At 37.7% G+C, this 12,702-nt stretch overlaps 1 protein-coding gene across 9 annotated transcripts in view; it reads left to right on the forward strand.

Annotated features, from left to right (window-relative positions):
* The window catches only part of LOC137094741 (SUN domain-containing protein 1-like), a 135,020-nt gene extending 132,657 nt beyond the window's left edge, over positions 1-2,363 (forward strand). For 7 of the 9 annotated variants that reach the window (XM_067461948.1, XM_067461942.1, XM_067461940.1 and 4 more), the window contains one exon: positions 1,345-2,362. In XM_067461948.1, the coding sequence (XP_067318049.1) occupies positions 1,345-1,458 (114 nt within the window). In that variant the 3' untranslated portion in view covers positions 1,459-2,362. Of the gene's footprint in view, positions 1-1,344 lie in introns of all 9 variants that reach the window. The other 2 variants (XM_067461946.1, XM_067461944.1) reach the window with 2 other exon arrangements.
* Positions 2,364-12,702: the final 10,339 nt, after the last annotated feature.

The raw sequence follows: 12,702 nt of genomic DNA on the forward strand, positions 1-12,702 counted from the left end.
TAGATAGATAGATAGATACATACATATATACATAGATAGGTAGGTAGATAGGTAGGTAGATAGATAGGTAGGTAGATAGATAGGAAGATAGATAGATAGATAGATAGATAGATAGATAGATAGATAGATAGGAAGATAGATAGGAAGATAGATAGGAAGATAGATAGACAGATAGATAGACAGAGAGAGAGAGAGAGAGAGAGATAGATAGATAAGAAAATAGGTAGGTAGGTAGGTAGGTAGATAGATAGATAGATAGGAAGATAGGAAGATAGGAAGATAGATAGATAGATAGATAGATAGATAGATAGATAGATAGATAGAGGTAGGTAGGTAGGTGGATAGATGGATGGATGGATGGATAGATAGATAGATAGATAGATAGATAGGTAGATAGAGAGGGATAGATATATGTGTGGGGGTATATATCTGTGTGCGTAGATGTGTATATGTGTGTATATATTGGTGTGTTTATAAGTGCATATATATATTGTGTATATGTGTGTGCTTGTCTTTATGTATATTTGTATTTATATATGTGTATGTATGTGTGCATGTGTATATTTGTGTGTATGTATATATGTGTGTATGTAGATGTATGTGTGTGCTTGGGTATATATATGTATGTGTGTGCTTGGGTATATATATGTATGTGTGCATGTGTATATGTATGTGAGAGTGTGTGTGTGTGTGTGTATATATGGTGTATTTTGGGGGTTTTAAGTCTGTTCTACAGACTTAAGGTTAGGTAAAGGTATTCCCCTGACATTAAGTTCAGTCACGTCTGACTCTGGCGTGGTGCTCATCTCCATTTCTAAGCCGAAGAGCCAGCATTGTCCATAGACAAGGTCATGTGGCCAGCATGACTGCATGGAGCGCCGTTACCTTCCCGCCGAAGCGGTACCTATTGATCTACTCACATTTGCATGTTTTCGAACTGCTAGGTTGGCAGAAGCTAGGGCTGACAGCGGAAGCTCACGCCGCTCCCTGGAATCGAACCTGCGACCTTTCGATCAACAAGCTGAGCAGCTCAGTGCTTTAACCCACTGCGCCACTGGGGGCTCCCTAATAACAATAATAATACCTATATAATATCTTTGAACTGAGTTATATGTCAGTGTGAACTCAGGTAACCCTGGTCCCTTCCACACATCCATAGAACCCTTTGGCCTCGAGGAGACTAAAATGGGCCTATCCTAGGTTGACACTTTGCCACTTCTGTTGTGTATTGATAGCTTAGAAACCAGCTCTTCCTCTTTTCTTTCTTTCCCATTTCTCCACAATATCTTTGATTTTTTAAATGCCTTGCAGTGTTTCTTGACTTCTGCCTCCTCTCTTTTTTAGGAGGCGACGGAGAAAGCATTCCAGATCGTGGAGCTGAGGATATTCTCCAACTGGGGCCACTCAGAGTACACGTGCCTCTACCGCTTCCGGGTGCACGGGAGGCCCGCCGAGTGAACACGGCTACGCTTCCCTCCCTCCCTCCCTCCTGCTGTACATATTTCTTTTATGTTGATATGTATATATAACGGGGAAGGCCTGGGGCGCTGGAATCCTTACGAGGCGAGGGTCTCTCTCACGGTCTGCGGGTTCCATATTCCTTCCTGGTCGAGTAGAAGACTGCCAACCACACTATATACCAAACCCAATGGTTTAATTATTATCTTTTTGCTTGGATGCTCAGCTTGATATTTCCAAGGGAAGAACACGCATGACCACAGCTCATTTGCAAAAAAAAATGTGCCCAGTTAGCAAACTTGATCAATACTATCTATTTTACTACAAAGCTTTTAAATATTCCTCTCTTTTTGGCAGCTAGGAATCTGTTATTTGGGGTTTTGTTTTCTAATAAGGCTCACCTTTTCGCTTGTCTAACGGAAACGGTTTTACACCAATGGTGTGATGCATTGTCCCTATAGACTTGGGCTTTCCCTCCATGTGTTTTGGACTCCACCTCCCATCATTCCTAACAGCCTCAGGCCCTTTCCTTTTCCCTCTCAGCCGCTTAAGCGGCTGAGGGGGAAAAGGAAAGGGCCTGAGGCTGTTGGGAATGGTGGGAGTTGGAGTCCAAAACATCTCTTGAAAATTAAAGGATTGTGTCCTTAAGAGTCAGATCAGGCAACACTGCGTCATCGTGTGGATCTTGGGTCTTGTTCCATGTTCACGTCTATGTCTTAAGATCTTTGTCCTGCTATGGATGCATCTTCCCAGCTCTGAAGCCATTTTGCATCCTTTGTAAACATTCAGCAGGATTGTTGTGCATGGTCATGTTCCAGAAGCATTCTCTCCTGACGTTTTGCCTGCATCTATGGTAGGCATCCTCAGAGGTTGTGAGACCTCACAACTTCTGAGGATGCCTCCCATAGATGCAGGCAAAACATCAGGAGAGAATGCTTCTGGAACATGTCCACACAGCCCGGAAAACACACAACAACCCAGTGATTCCGGCCAGGAAAGCCTTCGACAATATAGTTTAGCAGGATCTTTACATACATCTTTACATATATGTTTACCTTGGTGCAGATGCAGATGCAGAATGGAACCCAAAATTAATTCAGATTTGGATGTGCTTTGGCTAAATCTGTATCTTGGTGCAGACACAGAATGGAGCCCAAAATTAATTCAGATTTAATTGTGTTTTAGCTAAATCTGTATCTTGGTGCTGATGCAGAACAGAGCCCAAAATTAATTCAGATTTAGGTGTGCTTTGTCTAAATGTTTACCTTGGTGCAGATGCAGAATGGAGCCCAAAATTAATTCCAGTTTAGGTGTGCTTTGGCTAAATCTGTATCTTGGTGCAGATGCAGAACGGAGCCTGAAATTAATTCAGATTTAGGTGTGCTTTAGCTAAATGTTTTCCTTGGTGCAGAAGCAGAATGGAGCCCAAAATTAATTCAGATTTAGGTGTGCTTTAGCTAAATGTTTTCCTTGGTGCAGACGCAGAATGGAGCCCAAAATTAATTCAGATTTAGGTGTGCTTTAGCTAAATGTTTACCTTGGTGCCGAAGCAGAACGGAGCCCAAAATTAATTCAGATTTAGGGGTGCTTTAGATAAATCTATATTTTGGTGCAGATGCAGAACGGAGCCCAAACTTAATTCAGATTTAGTTGTGCTTTAGCTAAATCTGTATCTTGATGCGGACGCAGAATGGAGCCCAAAATTAATTCAGATTTAATTGTGTTTTAGCTAAATCTGTATCTTGGTGCTGATGCAGAACAGAGCCCACAATTAATTCAGATTTAGGTGTTCTTTGTCTAAATGTTTACCTTGGTGCAGATGCAGAATGGAGCCCAAAATTAATTCAGATTTAGTTGTGCTTTGTCTAAATCTATATCTTAGTGCAGATGCAGAACGGAGCCCAAAATTAATTCAGATTTAGTTGTGCTTTGTCTAAATCTATATCTTAGTGCAGATGCAGAACGGAGCCCAAAATTAATTCAGATTTAGGTGTGCTTTGGCTAAATGTTTACCTTGGTGCAGACGCAGAATGGAGCCCAAAATTAATTCAGATTTAGGTGTGCTTTGGCTAAATGTTTACCTTGGTGCAGACGCAGAATGGAGCCCAAAATTAATTCAGATTTAGTTGTGCTTTGGCTAAATGTTTACCTTGGTGCAGACGCAAAACGGAGCCCAAAATTAATTCAGATTTAGTTGTGCTTTGGCTAAATGTTTACCTTGGTGCAGACGCAGAATGGAGCCCAAAATTAATTGAGATTTAGGTGTGCTTTAGCTAAATCTATACCTTGATGCGAACGCAGAACGGAGCCCAAAATTAATTGAAATGTGAGACTTAACAACAGGAGTAAGCCAATAACAACTGAATTACTTGTATTGCTTTGCTATATTCAGAAGGCCCATTTGTCCCAAGTTTCTTTCAGTAGTAAGTCAAACAAATACATGATCTCGCAGAAAAGAAGTGAAAGTTACACATTCATAGAAGAAGGCTTAAGTGGGAAGTGAAAGAGAGGTGTTAATGGGAATTAACACAGTGTGATGGGATGTAATGGGAAAGGAAGGTAGACTTGGAACAAGGCTTAGAAGAGGAGGCCAGAAATGTATTGTCGAAGGCTTTTCGTGGCTGGAATCACTGGGTTGCTGTGAGTTTTCCGGTCTGCTTGGCCATATTCAAGAAGCATTCTTTCCTGACATTTCACCCACATCTATGGCAGGCATCCTCAGAGGTTGTGAGGTCTGTTGGAAACTCGGAAAGTGGGAATTATATATCTATTTCCAACAAACCTCACAACCTCTGAGTATACCTGCCATAGATGTGGGCGAAACATCAGGAGAGAATGCTTCTGAAAAATGGCCATACAGCCCTGAAAACTAACAGCAAACCCAGATACCAGAAATGCCGACTCTCGGATAAGATAATATGCAACCCAACCATGACAAACTTAAAAGCCATTGGCTGAGAGGCATGCCAACACGTTTGGCTTCGCTTCTCAGCAGGGTTTAGTTGCTCTGTGATTTCCGAAGGAATCAAAACTTAAGAAACCACCCCTTCTTAATATGTTGTCGAAGGCTTTCATGGCCGGAATCACTGGTTTGCGGTGAGTTTTCCGGGCTGCCTGGCCATGTTCCAGAAGCACTCTCCCCTGATGTTTCGTCCACATCTATGGCAGGCATCCTCAGAGGCTGAGAGGTCTGTTGGAAACTTGGCAAGTGGGATTAATAGATCTGTTTCCAACAGACCTCACAACCTCTGAGGGTGCCTGCCGTAGATGTGGGGGAAACATCAGGAGAGAGTGCTTCTGAAATATGCGCATACAGCCCTGAAAACTCACAGCCAACACAGATACCAGCAATGCCGACTGTCGGATAAGATAATATGCAACCCAACCATGACACATGGCCGGAATCACTGGTTTGCGTTGAGTTTTCCAGGCTGCCTGGCCATGTTCTAGAAGCACTCTCCCCTGACGTTTTGCCCACATCTATGGCAAGGCATCCTCAGAGGCTGAGAGGTCTGTTGGAAACTAGGTAAGTGGGGTTTATATTTCTGTTTCTAACAAACCTCCCAATCTCTGAGGATGGCAGCCGTAGATGTGGGGGAAACGTCAGGAGAGAGTGCTTCTGGGATCCCTGAAAATTTGCAGCAACCCAGATGATAGAAATGCCGACTCTTGGATAAATAAGATAATACGCAACCCAACCATGAAGCTTATTTGCATATACTGTGTTTACTTTTTGCAAACCCTGCAATTGCTGCTGCTTTCCGGACCTCCAAAGGAAACCGAACATGTGCAAAACTCAGGGGCGCGCGCATGAGTTTCGTATCAGTTCTCCAAAAGTTGTGCATTAAAATTCCAGGGTCGCAGCTGAAACTTTCCTATCTCTTTTTGTAGAATATGGAATTCCTTGGACACTAACTTCAGTAGAGAAAGCCCTCCTTCGGAGAATAATTCCTTCGAAAGGTGATATAATACCTGAACATTTTCACCTCTTTTCCTGCTTCGGGGAAGGATCGGACTTTTAGATATTGTTTGTTTGCGTTTTGGGGAAACATAAAGGTGGTGCTGACTTGGTTTCTTTTGAGCAGAGTTCCTACATGTTGCACAAGAGTCCTCAGATATTTATAATAGAGTTTTATTATTTCTCGGAGGTCATTTCTCCACCGAAGTTCAGGTAGAAGCGGAACGAATGGCCTTTTGATAATTAAAATTTAAGAATAACCCTGTACAGGTGTTTCATAAACTATAAAGAGTAAATATATAAACCAGAACTATCCTGAAGAGACTCCAACGGGCGGGGAATCTTTTTGCAGAACACTAACTTATTTTTAAAGACGCAGGATAGGACTTTGTGCAATGTATTTTTGTAAATGCTTTTTTCAGAACCTTTGTCTCGGGTGTCCTTCGCTGCCTCCAAACTGATAAGAAGCTATTGGAAAAAAAAAAGGTTTAAGAGTTTTAATTTTTTCAGAAGTGCATGTCATATTTGGAACTAAGAAATAAAAGTTTCTTTTTTTGGTATTGGTGCTGAGCGTCTCTTTAATATCTCAAGCAGTGGTTTTAGACCAGCTGTCGGCAAACTTAGATCCTCCAGGTGTTTTGGACTTCAACTCCCACAGTTCCTAACAGCTTTGGAGAGCTTCTGTTCAACCATTTCAAAGCTCCCTGCTTTGGAGGTGATGGCACAATCATCAGCATAGATGAAACTTTGTCCCTTCTGTCAGTGGCTGGTCATTTGTGTAAATATGAAACTGTACAACCTGTTCAACAGTGGAACTCTTTGCCTGATAGTCAAGCAGTCAGAGTACGGTCCAGGGTAACTCCCAGGTATTTGAGTGTGCTGCAATGCTCCAGTGGGATTCCTCCCCAGTTCATCCTCAGAGCTCGAGATGCAGTTCTTAAGGTGAAGAGCACACATCTGCATTTCAAATGGATTAGCAATCAGCTGGTTTTCCTTGTAATAGGCAGTAAGAGCACCTCAAGCTTCGGAGAGCTTCTGTTCAACCATCTCAAAGCTCCCTGCTTGGGCGGTGATGGCATGATCATCAGCATAGATGAAACTCTCTGTCCCTTCTGGCAGTGGCTGGTCATTTGCGTCAAGGTTAAGCATTGATGGGACAAGCTCTAATAGGCAGTAAGGGCACCCAAAGCTTCAGGGAGCTTCTGTTCAACCATTTCAAAGCTCCTTACTTGGGCGGTGATGGCACGATCATCACCATAGATGAAACTGTGTCCCTTCAGGCAGTGGCTGGTCATTTGGGTCAATGTTAAGCATTGATGCTCTAATAGACAGTAAGGGCACCCAAAGCTTCGGAGAGCTTCTATTCAACCATTTCAAGGCTCCCTGCTTGGGTGGTGATGGCATGATTATCAGCATAGATGAAACTCTCTGTCCCTTCTGGCAGTGGATGGTCATTTGGGTCAATGTTAAGCATTGATGCTCTAATAGGCAGTAAGGGCACCCAAAGCTTCAGAGAGCTTCTGTTCAACCAATTCAAAACCTCCCTGCTTGAGCGGTGATGACATGATCGTCAGCATAGATGAAACTTTGTCCCTTCTGTCAGTGGCTGGTCATTTGTGTAAATACGAAACATGGATGGAGCAAGCATACTCCCCTGAGACTCTATGATGAGATAAAACGTGCTGCAAGATGTCCTACAACCATTTCAAAGCTCCCTGCTTGGGTGGTGATGGCACGATCGTCAGCATAGATGAAACCCTCTGTCCCTTCTGGCAGTGGCTGGTCATTTGGGTCAATGTTAAGCATCAATGGTACAAGCTCTAATAGGCAGTAAGGGCACCCAAAGCTTCAGGGAGCATCTGTTCAACCATTTCAAATTTCCCTGCTGGGGTGGTGATGGCACGATCGTCAGCATAGATCAAACTCTCTGTCCCTTCTGGCAGTGGCTAGTGCTCCAGTGGGATTCCTCCCCAGTTCATCCTCAGAGCTCGAGATGCTCTTCTTAAGGTGAAGAGCACGCATCTGCATTTCAAATGGATTAGGAATCAGCTGGTTTTCCTTGTAATAGGCAGTAAGAGCACCTCAAGCTTCAGAGAGCTTCTGTTCAACCATTTCAAAGCTCCCTGCTTGAGTGGTGATGACATGATCGTCAGCATAGATGAAGCTCTCTGTCCCTTCTGGCAGTGGCTGGTCATTTGTGTAATTGTTAAACATTGAAGGTGCAAGCTTGTTTTCCTTGTAATAGGCAATAAGAGCACCTCAAGCTTCAGAGAGCTTCTGTTCAACCATTTCAAAACCTCCCTGCTTGAGCAGGGATGACATGATCGTCAGCATAGATGAAACTCTCTGTCCCTTCTGACAGTGGCTGGTCATTTGTGCAAACGTTATAAATTGATAGAGCAAGCCGGTTTTCCCTGTAATAGCCAGTAAGAGCACCTAAGACTTTGGAGAGCTTCTGTTCAATCATTTCAAAGCTCCCTGCTTGAGTGGTGATGGCATGATCGTCAGCTTAGATAAAACTCTCTGTCCCATTTGGCAGTGGCTGGTCATTTGTGTAAACATTAAACATTGAATGTGCAAGCTTGTTTTCCTTGTAATAGGCAATAAGAGCACCTAAAGCTTCAGAGAGCTTCTGTTCATCCATTTCAAAACTTGCCCCCTGCTTGAGCGGTGATGACATGATCGTCAGCATAGATGAAACTTTGTCCCTTCTGTCAGTGGCTGGTCATTTGTGTAAATGTGGAATATGGATGGAGCAAGCACGCTCCCCTGAGACTCTATGATGATATTCATTGAAGAACTAGAGCAAAACGTGCTACAAGATGTCCTACAACCATTTCTAAGCTCCCTGCTTGGGCAGTGATGGCACGATCGTCAGCATAGATGAAACTTTGTCCCTTCTGGCAGTGGCTAGTCATTTGTGTAAATGTTAAACATGGATGGAGCAAACACACTCCCCTGAGGCAGATTGTTCTTCTGTTTCCGCCATCTGCTTCTCTGGCCCTGGAACTCAACAAAAAAGCTCCTGTTTCGTAGCAGATTTCCTATGAAGAGGGTGAGGTGGTAATCCTTTGTGATGTTGTAAGTTTCTGTGGCCCTGTTGTTTACTATCTGTAAATCTGGCTACCAGTATTAAAAAACTCTTAAAATTACAACGGCAAAACAACAGAGAGTAAACAATCAGGCACATCAAATCACCTCTCAACAAAAGATTCCCCCAGGCACTTCCAAGACATTAAATGCTAATCAGGGTGGTCAGTTGAACCTAGCTCCAACAGACAAGAGTCCTTTGTCCCACCCTGGTCATTCCACAGATATATAAACCCCTTTTCCTAGTTCCAACAGACCTCACTACCTCTGAGGATGCTTGCCATAGATGCAGGTGAAACGACAGGAGAGAATGCCTCTAGAACATGGCCATATAGCCCAGAAAAACCTACAACAACCCAATACTATATATAATTATAATATAATATAGTAATAATATAATATAGTACTATAATATAGCAATAATATATATGATTATAATATAATATAGTTTTAATATAATATAGTACTAATATAATTACAATATAATAGAGTAATAATATATATAATTATAATATAATTATAATATAATATAATAAAGCAATAATATAATATATTAATATAATATAGCAATAATATAATAAAGTAATAATATATAATATTATAATACAATATAGTTATAATATAGTACTAATATAATTACAATATAATAGAATAATAATATAAAATAGCTATAATATAATTATAATATAATCGAGTAATAATATATATAATTATAATATAGGTAAGGTCGTCCCCTGACATTAAGCCCAGTCCTGTCTGACTCTGGGGTGTGGTGCTCATCTCCATTTCTAAGCCGAAGAGCCAGCGTTGTCCGTAGACACCTCCAAGGTCATGTGGCTGGCATGACTGCATGGAGCGCCGTTATCTTCCCGCCAGAGCGGTACCTATTGATCTACTCACATTTGCATGTTGTCGAACTGCTAGGTTGGCAGAAGCTAGGGCTGACAGCAGAAGCTCACGCTGCTCCCCGGAATCGAACCTGCGACCTTTCGATCAACAAGCTCAGCAGCTCAGTGCTTTAACCCACTGCGCCACCGGGGGCTCCAATGATAATATAATAGGGTAATAATATAATATAGTAATATAATATAATAAAGCAATAATATAATATAGTAATAATATATAATATAATAATATAATATAGTTATAATATAGTACTAATATAATTACAATATAATAGAATAATAATATATATAATTATAATATAATAGGGTAACAATATAATATAGTAATATAATATAATAAAGCAATAATATAATATAGTAATATAATATAGCAATAATATAATAAAGTAATAATATATAATATAATAATATAATATAGTAATATAATATAATAAAGCAATAATATAATATAGTAATATAATATAGCAGTAATATAATAAAGTAATAATATATAATATAATAATATAATATAGTTATAATATAGTACTAATATAATTACAATATAATAGAGTAATAACATATATAATTATAATATAATAGGGTAATAATATAATATAGTTATAATATATTATATTATATAAAATTATATATAATATAATTATATAATATAGTTATAATATAGTACTAAAATAATTACAATATAATCGAGTAATAATATATGTAATTATAATATAATAGGGTAATAATATAATATAGCAATAATATAATAAAGTAATATGATATAATATTATAATATATTATATAATATAATATATATAATATATATTATATAATATAATATTATATATAACATAATAATATAATATAGTTATAATATAGTACTAAAATAATTACAATATAATCAAGTAATAATATATGTAATTATAATATAATAATATAATATAGTAATATAATATAGCAATAATATAATAAAGTAATATGATATAATATTATAATATAATATATTATATAATATAATATATATAATATATTATATTATATAATATTATATATAACATAATAAAATAATATTATATAGTTATAATATAGTACTAATATAATTACAATATAATTGAGTAATAATATATGTAATTATGATATAATAGGGTAATAATATAATATAGTAATATAATATAGCAATAATATAATAAAGTAATATGATATAATATTATAATATATTATATAATATAATATATATAATATATATTATATAATATAATATTATATATAACATAATATTATATAGTTATAATATAGTACTAAAATAATTACAATATAATCGAGTAATAATACATATAATTATAATATAATAGGGTAATAATATAATATAGTAATATAATATAGCAGTAATATAATAAAGTAATATGATATAATATTATAATATAATATATTATATAATATAATATATATAATATATATTATATTATATAATATTATATATAACATAATAATATAATATAGTTATAATATAGTACTAAAATAATTACAATATAATCGAGTAATAATATATGTAATTATAATAGGGTAATAATATAATATAGTAATATAATATAGCAATAATATAATAAAGTAATATGATATAATATAATATAATATATTATATAATATAATATATATATAATATATTATATTATATAATATTATATATAATATAATAATATAATATTATATAGTTATAATATAGTACTAATATAATTACAATATAATCGAGTAATAATATATGTAATTATGATATAATAGGGTAATAATATAATATAGTAATATAATATAGCAATAATATAATAAAGTAATATGATATAATATTATAATATAATATATATAATATATTATATTATATAATATTATATATAACATAATAATATAATATTATATAGTTATAATATAGTACTAATATAATTACAATATAATCGCGTAATAATATATGTAATTATGATATAATAGTGTAATAACCGTGGAGGCCGTGACAGACTTTGTATTTCTAGGTGCAAAAATTACTGCAGATGCAGACTGTAGCCAGGAAATCAGAAGACGCTTCCTTCTTGGGAGGAGAGCAATGTCCAGTCTCGATAAAATAGTGAAGAGTAGAGACATCACACTGGCAACAAAGATCCATTGCCTAGTCCAAGCCATGGTATTCCCTGTAGTCACCTACGGATGTGAGAGCTGGACCTTCGGGAAGGCTGAGCCAAGGAAGAGAGATGCTTTTGAGCTGTGGTGCTGGAGGAAAGTTCTGAGAGTGCCTTGGACCGCGAGAAGATCCAACCAGTCCATCCTCCAGGAAAGAAAGCCCGACTGCTCACTGGAAGGAAGGAGACTAGAGACAAAGTTGAAGTACTTTGGCCACATCAGGAGGAGACAGGAAAGCCTAGAGAGGACAATTATGCTGGGGAAAGTGGAAGGCAAAAGGAAGAGGGGCCGACCAAGGGCAAGATGGATGGATGGCATCCTTGAAGTGACTGGACTGACCTTGAGGGAGCTGGGGGTGGGGACGGCCGACAGGGAGCTCTGGCGTGGGCTGGTCCATGAGGTCACGAAGAGTCGGAGACGACTGAACGAATGAACAACAACAAGGGTAATAATATAATATAGTAATATAATATAGCAATAATATAATAAAGTAATATGATATAATATTATAATATATGATACAGTAATAATATAATATAGTAATACTATATTATATTTATAACTATTTTATAGTAAGAATATAATATAGTAATAATATATATAATTATAATATAGTAATAATATAGTAATACTATATATAATTATAATATGATCTAGTAATAATATATACAATTATAATATAATATAATGCAGTAATATAATATAGCAATAATATTTATAATATATAATGTAGTCGTAATATAAAAGTATAATATAGTAATTAATTATCATTATTATTATTATTAATTCCAGCTTCCAGACACTCCAAGGCTTCAAAGCACGTGACAGAGCCAAGTTCCAAACAAGCCACGCCCTCCTTCGCAGCTATTGGGCGAGACTTGGCAGAGCGCTCCTCCCCTTTCCCCGCCCACTCCTAAAACCACGCCCCCTTCGCGGCTATTGGGCGAGACGTGCCCGACCGCTCCTCCCCTTTCCCCGCCTACTCCTGGCGCTGTTGCTAGGAGACAGCGAGGAGCGCTTCTCCGCCCCCGCCCTCTCTTTTGTGGTCACGTGAACGAGAGCGCGTCACAAACCCTCCTCCCTTTCCCGTAGAGAGTGAGCTCTTGACGCTCTCTTGTCCCTGCCCGGCCACCGTCGCCCATCCCC

This window comes from Anolis sagrei, chromosome Y (assembly GCF_037176765.1).
Source record: "Anolis sagrei isolate rAnoSag1 chromosome Y, rAnoSag1.mat, whole genome shotgun sequence".
Taxonomy (NCBI): Eukaryota; Metazoa; Chordata; class Lepidosauria; order Squamata; family Dactyloidae; genus Anolis; species Anolis sagrei.